Raw genomic sequence first — 13983 nt, forward strand, 5'->3', positions numbered from 1 at the left:
TCGGGGAAGAGATTCGGAAGTGGATACGCCAGGCCAAGGGAGGAATTGAAGGAAAGGGTGGAGGAAAGGGAGCTACCAAGGAGATGGAGAAAAATGACAAACCATCCTGACCTGTAGCAGCGGGTCAAATTATAGCTTTCATATCACACGACAGATATTTGGAAGGTTTTCGTCCCCCACGGCGAACAGCAACTGGCCATAAGGTAAGTCAGCTTGCCCGCCAGCCAGTAAACAACGAACGACATAGCTACTGAGCTAGCTTGCTGTGTGTTAGCTAGGCAAGGTGTACACAGGTTTGCTATCTTGCTAACGATAGATGTGACCATTGCAGCAATGCTTATTTGATACGATGAATAATGTTGGAATTGCCTGTGTAGAAAGCAACTAGAACCTTCATTTAGCAGGGCTTTTTGAGCGGTCTGTGCTGGCTAACTCGTTCGTGTGTTGTGTTAAAAAGCCTATCATGAAAGACCGATTGTGTGGAGGCGATTGCCTGCGTGGCCAGATGCACCGCCAGGGCAAAGCGCAGACAACGACTTGTAACGTTAACCAGCCAACTAATGGCTGGTTTGCTGTCTCAATATGTTGGTAGAGTGGCGATGGGGCTCGTTAGCACTACGGTAGCTAGGTTAACTTAACGTGGTTAGGGTCAGTTTTACTGTTGTCAGTTGAACGTGGCAGTTGTTGCCAGTCATCAAACAGACTCCAGCAATGAATAGCTCACAACGTGACATGCAAAATCTAGTATTGTAACGCCCGTATTTTAACCCTCTTTGAATGCCAGCAGCAGTGACCATTCAGTAACGTTATAGCCACTATCAGGGAAGATTTCATCCTGTTGCTTGTTAATAATTTGAACCTGATCCCTGGGGTTTATGCCCATACTACTTTCACAACTGTCAGGAGTATCCATAAACAGAGCTGTGCTGCGTCCAGTCCACCTCCTCATCTGAACCCCCTCTGCACTAAATGCTGTGATCTCCTGTGCTGGAAATAGGCAGGGTCGATACAAAGGCTGCCTCCCTCTTATTTCCCAGTTCAGTGTAGTAGGCAGGGGACGGATATTCTTACCTGAAACAAGATACTTTGAATCCTGTGAGATGGCCTGTTTTAACATAGGTCAGCTCATACTATTTAGCAGCACATACATTTTATCTATATATAATGTATATCATATATATTATACATATGTATATGTATATATGGCTGTTACTGTTGTCGGATATTGAATAAAGCTTTTAGTGCTGGATGAATGCTGCTCTGTAACCTGCTGTTCTGGTTGTTAAAAGCACAAACAGCAAATTCTCATGTTTCTCAGTAACGCCCAAAGTATTACTGTCCATTTTGTGCCCGTTTTGTATGGCAGGACAGCCTGGGTTAATCGTATGGGAACCCCTGATTGGACACATGTCACATTTACACAGACCAGTCTATGTCTGTGTGAAGGACAGAAGCCTTGTCCATTGTCCAGCATATTATGTACTGTACCTACAGTACATATGCTGGACAGTAGACAGACAGGCTTCCACTGTGCTGAAGTACTGGGTCATTGCCTGCCCAGAGGGGAAACAAGCAAGAGGGGCAGCAAATCAATCAGCATTTTCTCTGCATATTATTGACTGCACATTTTTCATCTCTCTCCCTCTCCCAGTTCCCTTCTCCTTCCTCCCCTCCTGTTTCCTCACAGCCTTCTCTCATCTCCACCTCCCTCTCCCTCCTGGTGAGTGCCCGCTCCCTCGCCCTCTCCCTCCAGGTGAGCGCCCACTCCCTCTCCCTCCTGGTGAGCGCCCGCTCCCTCGCCCTCTCCCTCCAGGTGAGCGCCCACTCCCTCTCCCTCCAGGTGAGCGCCCGCTCCCTCGCCCTCTCCCTCCAGGTGAGCGCCCGCTTGCTTAGACCATAGCTCCGGTGAGAGGCCGAGCTCCCGTCCTTCAGAAGTGTGTGTCTGGCGGAGGGCAGGTGAGCGGGAGCTGTGGACGCCATGCGTCTGGGGTGAGAAGGGTTGGGTGCGGGGGACACACACAGAGGGGTGAGAGGTCTGGGCCGCTCGGTGCCGAGATGAAGCTCAAACAGCGTGTGGTGGTGCTGTGTGCCGTGCTTCTCCTGCTGGGCCTGGCCAAGATCTTCCTGCTGGATGGAGGGGAGGGCACCTTGACCAGCCGACGGGACCTCCGAGCGTTTCGCAAGGTCAGGACTAAACGCCACGTTATAGGGTTCACGATTCGATCTAACCCTGATAGGATGTAATAATAAATACAATTTCAATGACAACAAAGTCTGACTGTGTAGAGTTATGTTTATTTCTGAGCCACAAATCTTTCTGGAAATTACATTGGCTTGCTAGAATGTAAATGACAATAAGAAAATGTCTTTACAAAGTGCAAATAATATAATTTGGATGGAGAGCTTGTGAAATTGTAATGGGCAAATTGTCTCATTTGTGATTGATTACTACAGCAGAATAAAAGCGATATCACTAGATCAATAGATTACATTTTCTGAGTATGGTCACATGTTTTGTATTGTGGCCATGGTATGCGTCGCTAACATTCATACCTGTGTGTGTGTTGCTAACATTCATACCTGTGTGTGTGTGTTGCTAACATTCATACCTGTGTGTGTGTTGCTAACATTCATACCTGTGTGTGTGTTGCTAACATTCATACCTGTGTGTGTGTGTTGCTAACATTCATACCTGTGTCTGTGTGTGTGTGTGTGTGTGTGTGTACACGTGTGTGTGTTGCCAGATGGAAGCCGGCCTGTCCCTGTCCCGTGGAGCTCGTCTCAGCCACACCCTCCAGTCTCCCTGGGAGATAGCAAGCCAGTGGGTGGGCCCCAGAGAGGTGTACCCCGAGGAGACGCCTGAGCTGGCTGCTGTGCTCACCGCCCTTAGCACTGCCAGGATAGAGCGGGCAGATGTGGGCTATAAGGGCACCCAGCTCAAAGCTCTGCTAGTGCTGGACGGGGGACAGAAAGTGGTCTTCAAACCCAAGAGGTCAGTTAATGGACTATGTAAATGCTGCAAAGAAAAGCCAATGCATGTGCAGACCTCACACACTTGTACTGTATACATTCATGTGATTTCATTTTCAGCTGACTTTTTATTACCCCCCCCCCCCCCCTCTCAGGTATAGCAGAGACTATGTAGTTGAAGGGGAGCCATATGCAGGCTATGACAGGCACAACGCAGAGGTGGCTGCTTTTCACCTGGACAGGTATGGTTGCTACATCATACGAGTGTCTACGTTTATTCTCACGCCATCTCTGATCTGTTTTTGTGAGCAAAACATGGCATACGAATGTTCAAGCTACTGCCTTGTCGCCCCGTGTCTGCTTCAGGATCCTGGGGTTCGAGAGGGCACCTCTAGTGGTGGGGAGATTTGTCAACCTGCGCACTGAGATCAAACCCGTGGCTACCGATCAGTTGCTGAGCACCTTTCTCATGCAAGGTTAGTATCTCTCCGCTCCCTCTTTCTCTCTCACTTTATTAAATTGCAGACTTGTGGTGAATCTGGATGCGAGGGTAAGTCTGTGTGTGAGCTCAGCCCATCTGACGCACTTTCTCATTCTGACATCTCTTTTTCGCTCTCTGGTCTCACTCTCTCTTATTCATTCATTCACACTCTCTACACTCACTTTCTCAAATAGCACCCTAGACCTGCAAGTCCTGTTTGCTGTGGGCGACTGGGCGTGTCATATCTTACACCTTTGGTCATATATCAAGTGTATTTGTAGATCACCTTTGACAAACAAGTTTGGCAGAAAACAAACTACTTAAAGTCCCTGGAAACCAAAATCCACAAAAACCTTCTAACTATTAAACTTAGGGTCTTATGTGAGTACGGTAATTGTGTGCCTCAGAAAGTAGGAGACATTAGTTTCAACCCAAAACCCCAAAATCGCCACTTTTCTACAAGGTCTGGATTTCCACTTCCTCATTGAAGATGATTGAAGAGAGCGGTGCTACAATGAATGATCTTATCACGTCATAAGATTTAATCGAATCGCACACGCGCACACACACACACACAGTAGCGCTGTGCACTCGCAGCGGCAGTCTCTCTTCCTCTCTGTCAGTATGCGCCGAGCAACGAGCGAACACACACACACACACTCCATCTCTCTTTCCTTCTCTCTCTCTCTCCTCTCTCTCTCTCTCGGAGGAGAAGTCCTGCACGCACACACACGGGACACGCCCACACAGTCCGCGGGAGAAAGACAGTCTAAAATCGAATTGATTCTCATGACTTTTGTCATGACTGTCAAACCTAAATGTATATACTTTGCGACGTTCATCATCGTTCAAATTTGGCTGGTGGCTTATTAACATAGGTTCCTGTGATGTGATGAACTCAAAATGCTAAATAATACAAAATTATTTCCGGTTTCCAGGGACTTTAAATCTTCATAAGGACAAGCGTGTTGAAATCACAGGATTCGGAGCTAGAGCTTGCATGTCTGTGTGGGCGTATGCATGCATACATTCAGCTTGCGTCATAGACAAGTGTGTAAGAGGATGTAAGAGCACCAGGGAACAGCAGGACTGTCCGCAGGTAAGTAACCGACTGACTGACACACTGCAGGGAAGTAAACAAAGAGGAAGGAATGGCTGGTAATGAGGGAGTTCAGGTAAGGTCGTAGCCGCACAGTCTCTGCATGAAAGCATCTGAACACAGCAAAGTGTGTCTCAGCGGCGCAGGGTGAGCAACATCCTCGTTGACTTTGTGCCCTTTCAGTTTGTCCCTCCTAACATACAGCAGTGCTCAGGAAGCAGCCACGGCAGCACTTTGTGCATCTGATTTTACAGTCGATCCCAAGAGGCTGAACTGAAGAGAGGAGAGACTAATAGGCTGCTGCCCTGTATTGTTTTCTCTACATGTGTAACACGTGAATAAAACACGAGGCCACTAATTCACTCTATATATTACTATGAAGATGTGAAACACCGCTACATGACAGGAATTAGACACCACAGGAGGAGTGTGGGGACTTTTCTTTTCTTACTATGGGGACTACTCTCTCTCTCTCTCTCTCTCTCTCTCTCTCTCTCTCTCTCTCTCTCTGAGCTGTGTTTTGCTTACATGAACTAACTACATAACTAACCCTAACCCATGAACAGAAGACAAATAGTCACACAAGGCATAAATATTGATGAAAACACTAATGTGTCCTCCACGTGTAAATCTTAGTGTGATTGTGTGAGTACAAGTGATTTATTATAGGGTGAAACTGAGTGGGTGTGCTTGTTAATGCTCTCGCATCACATCTCTCTCTCTCTCTCTGTCTCTCTCTTATTTTTATGCCTCCGCCGGTGATAGCCAGGCCGGAGGCATTATGGATTTGGGTTGTCCGTCTGTACGTCCGTCCGTCCGTCCGTCCGTATGTCCATCCAATGTTCGATATCTGAGGAACGCCTTCATGTCATTTCATCAAATTTGCCTCAAACGTCGACTTGGACCAGGGGAGGAATTTAGCCAGGGGCAAGGGCAAAAAATGCCCCCTAAGATTTGGATCATTGTATTTATATTAAATTAATTTAATTTCCATTTCCATCTCTAACACACACTCAGCACCTGCAAGCTGTTTGCCAGAAGGAGGTAATGGAGAACACACTCACACACAAAAGCACTGTTGTTCACACAGACACACACTACACTTTAGCTACTTCAGGGTTGCCACTGTTTTGTAATGATACATTTCAAGGACTTTTCAAGCAATAAAGCCTGGGAAAAAAAGAGATGAGAACAAAAATGTATCCGTCGCAGGGTAGCCTGGGAAAACCCAGCCTCCACGTGACCTCTATCTATGTGCTATAGATAGAGGTCACGTGCATTGTAGCCGACTACCCACAATGCATTACGTTATCCCAGCACACGAACGACACGGCTGTAGAGCAGAATGGCTCTGCTGTAAAATCCTCATAGACGTTTTTTTTGTGAAGTTAAAACCATAGACTGTAAAACAGTCTATTACACCGGAAGCGGAAGAAACACCCATCAGGCATAATGGCAGCTAGAAATAAGGTGGATAAAGAAGAAGAAAAAATCTCTCTCTCTCCCTCTCTCTCTCTCTCTCTCTAGGTAATAATACATGTTTCTATGGAAAGTGCTACTACTGTAGGGAGAGCGAGCCAGCGTGTGCAGAGGGAGAGATAATGGAGGGATCGTTAACCCTGTGGCTGCCAGACGTTTGGCCATTGCAGAAACACCGGCACCCCTGGGGACGCACCTACAGAGAGGGGAAACTGGCAAGGTGGGTGTTTGCTGTCTGTGTACCCAAGTCAAACCTGATTTGAAGAAGAATTCTAATTGGCTTTAAAGCTCCAGTACAATGAGAATTGCATTCTCAATTTCACTTTAACAAAAGACTTGTTAATGTGAAGTTACCAAAATTATTATAACTCGGCATTGTGTTAATTGCTCGCCGTCTGCTGCTTGTCAATAGAATCAAATCCATTTAGAATTCCAATCTACTTCCTGGTGTAAATGCTGTCACCTACACCCAGGTTTTAATGCATGCTCTGATCACTCGCATAATGTGTCAGATAGTCAGCCAGCTACTAGTCAAACTAGCCCAAATCTAACCATCAAAAACTGGAATAATGATGTGCATTGTGTTAGACATCAACATGTCTAATGTTTCTTAACTGCATTGAAACCATTGGCCTGGATCTTAAAGTTCTGCAAAATGTGTACTTTTGCAGAATAATAACTTAAAGATCCAGGGCAATGATTTCAACTCGGTCAAGAAACGTTAGACATCGTTGATTGATTGAGTTGAAATTAGAGATGTAACGGTATGAAAATTTCACATCACGATTATCGTGACCAAAATGATCACGGTTATTGTATTATCACGGTATTCATAAAGAATTGATGAAAATGTTCAAAAAGTACTGAGAGACTCACTGAAATCATTTTACGTTTTATATTGAAAACTCAGACCCAAAAAGGATTGATACACTCACTGAAATCATTTCTCCAAGGCTGCACGTTTGCATCTGGGAGACTGTTGCCAACTTTGGTTGATGATGGGCAGTATTTACCATGTTTTTCAAAGCACTGTAATCACGGTATCACGGTACCACGGTTTTAATGATAATGAAAATGTGAAACGGTACGGTTATTATAAGGAATTTTATCACGGTTATCATTAAAATCGGTTATCGTTACATCCCTAGTTGAAATCGTACAAAAAAAACTCATTTTCCTAAAAGGATTTATTTAGTTGTTTTGAGTTAGGAGTTTGCAAGATCAAGGAAAATGCTACACTATGATGCGATGATTTAATTGTGTTGTCTGAGATGTTCCTCAGAAGAAGAAGAAATGGAAATTGTCGTTTTGCCTATATTGAGCATCAACAATTGTTTCCCCATAATTCTGGTGGTTTTTATACAGATACAGAGTGCATTTCCTTGATCATGCAAATTCATAGTAACTCGGTTATTACATTTTAGACAAAAGCGAAGCTCGTTTAGTGCAGTAGGGGCATGTGGGAAAACGGCTTCCAGGTGAAGGGATCTTGGTCAATAATACTGCATCAATTTCAAAGATTTCTGTTCACATTACTTAGTTATACATATAAAAAATATGAAAATAGGGTCTCCTTTATTGTGTTTACCGGTACTTAGAACGTGTGCAGAACCTTTCCAGCTCCATTCCACTGTTTCTAAAAGCATCTTTGTACAACCCAGCTCAGCTTTTCAGTGGAGCGGCTGGCTACCCAGTTAGATAAGGATGGCTGATGGATGGTGCGATGTGTTGCATGGGACTACTTCCCTTACATGGGATTTTCAATCAGTACATTTTAAAACCATACAAAGTAAGGATAAGGATTCCCTCTCTCTCTTAAAGTGAGCTAGGTAGTTTCCACATGATTGTTGTCATGATAACACATTAATTTGCGAAATGTCATTGAAACAATCCAAGTATTTTATGAGCAGTTGTAGCTGTGCGTAAGCGAGGACCTGAGGACACATCGGAATAAATGATTAATTAATTGATTATAATTTTGTCAATCAACAGAAAATTAATTGATTATAATTTTGATCATCAATAAATCATATTAGTCATTTATCAAGTAAAAATACCAAACATTTGCCAGTTACAGCTTCACAAATGCTAAGATTTGATGCTTTACTCAGATTCATATCATTATAAAATTAATGCTTTGGATTTATTTATTTATCATTATTATTATTTTTATATATTATTTTGCTAGTCAGACTAAGTAAGCAATTTTGAGAATCACTTTCAGGTCTGATCTTGTGATGGACATTTGTCATTATTTTTGATGTTTTCTCAACCATGAATCAATTACTTGCAAAAAATAATTGATCGATTTATTGAATAATGGAAATAATCATCACGTCCCTACATCGCTGCTAGCCAATAGTAGCAGAACTAATCGGAGCCAGTGGTGGCTGGCAGCTGCGTCACAAACAACATGCGGCCGTTGCAAGTGCCACATTTAATAGGTTTCGGTACATTTATGTCTTGCCTGGTTGTGTGAAGTTTCCACTGGACAGAAATAAACAGGGACAAATCTATCTTCCAAAGAGATTTAGAAGAGTTGTAGTGAGGGACTGAGTCTAAGCATGTGTTGCCCCTCTACTGAATCAAAACTGAGGCCACACCATCCCAAATAGCTGCATATTCACTTACTAAAGGTACATGATTTAACTTTGAACAAAGTTATTATCCATGCCATGAACTGCCAAATCAACATTATTTACAGTTAATTTCCTATAGAAAACAGCAATATCTGCTGGCCATAGGGACTTATGCACTGCGTTGCATTCAAGTGCTAGGATTGGCCAAGCGTACATGCTCGTTGTTCGCGCAAGGTTGGGTTGGTTAAGGCATGAGGAGTGAAATTGGTTAGGGTAAGAATATCAGTACAAGTCAATCAGAGGCAGAGTATGCTGTTTCAAGAAAAGTATTTATTCTTTTGAGCATATTTTAACTGGCAACGGTCTACAATTGTCAGTCTGTAGGCTTGAGGCAAGTTTTTATTACATCAATACATTTTTATTACATGTATTTATTTATTTATAATGACTGTTGGGGTACTTCATACATTTTACTGACAACTGACCAAAAGGTAATTGAGCAGTTTGTGCACACACAAAAAAGGAGTGAGGTAAGTTGTATTCGATAATTATGACGTAGAGAAATCTTTATTTTACCAGATGGGCAATTTGACTTGCTGCGAGCAGATAAAAAGCAAACATAATCACAAACATAAAAAAAGGAGAGTACTGTACATCAAAGGGCATCATCGACGGTACCAAGCACACATCAACAACGTCATTGTAACAACAGTCCGTACTAACATCACCATCGTTTTGGTGGGGAGTGTAGACCAATCCTGAAAGATGATCCCAAACCTCTGTGTGTGTGTGTGTGTGTGTGTGTGTGTGTGTGTGTGTGTGTGTGTGTGTGTGTGTGTGTGTGTGTGTGTGTGTGTGTGTGTGTGTGTGTGTGTGTGTGTGTGTGTGTGTGTGTGTGTGTACGCGATTTATTGAACAAAGTAGATTTCTAAACTGGCCTTCATGGATTGAAGCCTAACGACCTGTAACTATGTAGGTGGGAGTATGATGAGAGTTACTGCGAGGCCGTGAAGAAGATGCCTCCGTATGACGCGGGGCCGAGGCTGCTGGATGTTATCGACACCGCCGTCTTTGACTATCTTATCGGAAACGCTGATCGCCATCACTATGAGAGCTTTCAAGACGACGGCGGCGCCAGCATGCTCATCCTCCTGGACAATGCCAAGAGGTAAGGAGTGTACTGTGAACCAGGAGGCTGGAGGAGTGTACTGTGTGTGAACCAGGAGGCTGGAGGAGTGTACTGTGTGAACCAGGAGGCTGGAGGAGTGTACTGTGTGTGAACCAGGAGGCTGGAGGAGTGTACTGTGTGTGAACCAGGAGGCTGGAGGAGTGTACTGTGTGTGAACCAGGAGGCTGGAGGAGTGTACTGTGTGTGAACCAGGAGGCTGGAGGAGTGTACTGTGTGTGAACCAGGAGGCTGGAGGAGTGTACTGTGTGTCAACCAGGAGGCTGGAGGAGTGTACTGTGTGAACCAGGAGGCTGGAGGAGTGTACTGTGTATGAACCAGGAGGCTGGAGGAGTGTACTGTGTGTGAACCAGGAGGCTGGAGGAGTGTACTGTGTGTGAACCAGGAGGCTGGAGGAGTGTACTGTGTATGAACCAGGAGGCTGGAGGAGTGTACTGTGTGTGAACCAGGAGGCTGGAGGAGTGTACTGTGTGTGAACCAGGAGGCTGGAGGAGTGTACTGTGTGAACCAGGAGGCTGGAGGAGTGTACTGTGTATGAACCAGGAGGCTGGAGGAGTGTACTGTGTGTGAACCAGGAGGCTGGAGGAGTGTACTGTGTGTGAACCAGGAGGCTGGAGGAGTGTACTGTGTATGAACCAGGAGGCTGGAGGAGTGTACTGTGTGTGAACCAGGAGGCTGGAGGAGTGTACTGTGTGTGAACCAGGAGGCTGGAGGAGTGTACTGTGTGTGAACCAGGAGGCTGGAGGAGTGTACTGTGTGTGAACCAGGAGGCTGGAGGAGTGTACTGTGTGTGAACCAGGAGGCTGGAGGAGTGTACTGTGTGAACCAGGAGGCTGGAGGAGTGTACTGTGTATGAGAGCATTTTTCTCGGGAGTCGGAGATGCTTTGCAAGGTGTGAAAGCCGTTGCATATAGGCCATGAGTCAACCTTACTGATGCCATGCTGGCCTACAAAGTAAAGGGCAATAACTGTTTAGCAGCAAGACAGAGTGAAACTGAGAAAAAATGACCTTATTGTTTATCTTAATTATCTCCCGTTGTGACTAAGATTTCTCGGTAGAGAAGTTATGAAATATGTTGTTTAGTCACACCTATGGGCCTGGTTTTAGATGAAATGAAATCTAAACTTGAATCACGGTGTTTGACCTTTGGAAAAGTAGTTAAAAGAGCTCACATCTCCACTGAGAGCTGTTTGTTTTTCCGTGGCCCACACTGAACACATGCCGGAAATATGTTCATGTCGTGAGGGGCACACAGTCTTTAACCTGGCTGCCTTGAGGTCACTTTTCTTTTATGTGTGGAATAGTTTGATGCAGTTTCCACAGGATACATTTTACATCTACATGTCATGGTAACATTTTAAGCATTAACCTTATCGATCTTAACCAAAATGGCTTTCCCCGAGTGGGCAAGTGTGTCTTTATCAAGGAAACTTTGAACCTGTGATCAAATCTTTTTTTAACCACTGAATCATGTATATTTTAGAGATGTATTATATTTATATAAATGTAATGTGTAAATAATAATATAATATATTGATATATATTTTCCTGGATATATAGTGTTTTGGAATAAAAGTAACTTCAAGTACACTAATGTCAGCAGCTTCATAACATTATAAAATCAGTTTGTGGTGAGTTTTTCTTTATATTTTGGCACATATTTGAAGCCCCTAGCTGAGAGGGAAGTGGTTTTCAGGTTTAGTGGGTTGGAGCAGATGCTTGGAAACTGCGCTGAACTCACATGGTGAGGGGAAGCATGTCCCGACTGACCTGAATTCAGTCCTGCCTCTTGGTATCAAAGTACACAATTGGTTTTGACTCAAAGCTGATGTTGAGGATTTGAACTCAATCCTGTCTGTTAGTATCAAAGTACACCATCGGGCACCATTCCAAAAGTTATAGTATTTTCCAGCTTGTCCCAAAAACAAACAAGAAAGCTTTGTTCCAAACACTATGCTTCTGTATAGTTTTACCTTGAAGCCCTGCCTGATTAGTCAACAGAGGAACACATTAGATAACGGTGAATTATGTATACAAAAACCATGTTTGAGTAAAAAAAAAAAACTGAAAGAGGAATTTTCTCTCTGCCTCCTGGTCTGGTTGACTTGGCTGAGTTGAGCGTGTCCTAGAATAGAATGTCGTTTGGAAGTGCGCCTTAGACTTGGAAGTGTGTGTGCTGCGCTCCACAGAAGTGTCAGTAGAGTGTGTGGCTAATGCATTTTGATGGCTTCTCTTAGCTGCAGTGCAGACATGCCTTCAGGTTCAGTTGCCTTACTTTAGTGTTATTTTTATTTTTATGCAGCTTTGGGAATGCGGCGCTAGACGAGCGAAGTATCCTCGCACCGCTCTATCAGTGTTGCATGTGAGTATCCAGTCCGAAAACTCCTGGGAACGCACACTTACCCATACTGCAATCTAGATGAGGACGAAATATACGCTATATTCTTATGGTTGGTGTATCTCTCTCTCTCTCTCTCTCTCTCTCCTCTCTGGCAGGGTGCGGGTGTCTACATGGAACAGGCTAAACCTACTGAGAGGCGGAGCTCTGAGTGCAGCCATGCGTCAAGCTTTGGCCTTTGACCCCATTCAGCCCATCCTGGCCGAGCCGCACCTGGCGGCCCTGGACAGGCGTCTGTCCGGGGTCATCGCCACCGTCAAGCAGTGCATGGAGGCCCAGGGCCCCGACAACACACTCATAGAGGACCGCATTAGCCTCCCCCATCATCCCTAGCAACAGAGGAGAGGAGAACAAGGAGAAGCGAGGGAACAGCCAGGGCTTTACTTCCCGTGCCGAGGAGCGGAGGGGAGAGGAGAGGAGAGGAGAGGAGAGGCAAATGGAAGAAGGAAATATACCTAATGGACCATTTTGACAGTGTGAGAGATGCCCCAGTCTTAAAAACAGAAACGGGGAGCGGGTAAAAGGATTTGATGGGGTGGAACGACGACTGCATATTTCTTCTACGAGAAGATTGGAGGGAGGAAGCGACCGTGGCTCTACAAAAATGAAGTACTGGTTTCAAAGCATTTGAACTCGGTGTCATCCTACAATTATATAAACTTTCTCTCAGGACTGTTGTGCACTAGGACAGTATCTGCTGTATATCTGAGAATCCCTACTCCTACTACTACTACTACTACTACTGGTTCTGCGGTGACAACAGGCATGCCTTGTGCCAAAACCTCCCTCACCGTCTCAACTGTTCCTTACGAGTGAACTGAGGCCGTATGACCGAGCTCGGAGAGACAGACTGGCCTCGGCGAAAGACACTGGACACGCGGTACGACAGGTGCAGGCACAGACTGTTGGGAGCTCGAGCTGCGATGGGGTGGTCTGCTTGACTTAGAGCCAAGTGAAAGGTTGAGTCAAGTGTCAAGTCATCCCAAATTACCTCGATTCCCATTGGATTCAGAGATAAGGAAATCGATGTATTTCTAATTTCAGAACTGAAGTGTGCCATTTATTTTGAATTGGCATCTACCCCCCCCCCCCCCCACCCACCCATTACCTCATTCCTTGAATTGGAATTTGAGTTTGATTGGCAGAAAAAGATAAATTAACCCCCCCAAGCTACCCCAATGAATGTGTACATATTTAACTAACTTGTTAAATAGGGTTAATGAGACAAAGGAATATAAATTTGTGAATTATAATATTAAGTGAACCTAAAGTGTGTGTGCGTGCGTGCGTGTGTGTAATGGTGCCATACTGTACAGAAGTGAGAATGCTACTGACACTACAGATTGAGTACTGAGAGGACAAGGCGGTAAAATGTATGGGTACATTTTCAGCATTAAAATATGATCTATTTAAACACACTTCTTACACTGTCGTTATTTCTCCATGCAGACATGCAACCAAATTGATGAAAGACATGAAGTTCTTACACTCATAATTTCTTCACGTGGACATGTACGCAACTGCATTGTTTAAAAACATGAAGTGTGGTCTACTGTCACTGTTGTCAGGGACAAGTGGACAAGTACATGTCCACATGGAGAAATGATGGCAGTGTAAGAAGACATGTTTTGAAGCAATGCGGTTGCGTACCACATGATGTACGTAACCACATTGTTTCCAAATGAGATGTTGCTTAATGTTTATCTGACCATTTGCTGTGATGTGCTGCCCTTCACTGTCTGGACAGTGGCTACAAGTTTGATTATTGGTTGATTTAATATATCCACAAA

At 44.5% G+C, this 13983-nt stretch overlaps 1 protein-coding gene across 1 annotated transcript; it reads left to right on the forward strand.

Moving 5' to 3' along the window:
* Positions 1-33: 33 nt before the first annotated feature.
* fam20b (FAM20B glycosaminoglycan xylosylkinase) lies at positions 34-13649 on the forward strand. Its single transcript, XM_083647127.1, has 9 exons — positions 34-203; positions 1652-2184; positions 2745-2992; positions 3126-3212; positions 3337-3446; positions 6078-6249; positions 9585-9776; positions 12098-12157; positions 12292-13649. Exons 2-9 carry the CDS (start codon positions 2056-2058, stop codon positions 12524-12526), a joined length of 1233 nt encoding a protein of 410 aa, XP_083503253.1. The 5' UTR covers positions 34-203; positions 1652-2055; the 3' UTR covers positions 12527-13649.
* The last annotated feature ends 334 nt before the right edge of the window (positions 13650-13983 follow it).

This window comes from Poromitra crassiceps, assembly GCF_964638095.1.
Source record: "Poromitra crassiceps genome assembly, chromosome: 12".
NCBI lineage: Eukaryota > Metazoa > Chordata > Actinopteri > Beryciformes > Melamphaidae > Poromitra > Poromitra crassiceps.

What these genes read in the sequence shown, in the direction of transcription:
- fam20b (XM_083647127.1), top strand. Translation starts at nt 2,056, where the DNA reads ATGAAGCTCAAACAGCGTGTGGTGGTGCTGTGTGCCGTGCTTCTCCTG. An exon ending in GAGCACCTTTCTCATGCAAG is followed by an intron (nt 3,447 to 6,077) that starts GTTAGTATCTCT and finishes CTCTCTCTCTAG; the next exon opens with GTAATAATACATGTTTCTAT. An exon ending in AGAGAGGGGAAACTGGCAAG is followed by an intron (nt 6,250 to 9,584) that starts GTGGGTGTTTGC and finishes GTAACTATGTAG; the next exon opens with GTGGGAGTATGATGAGAGTT.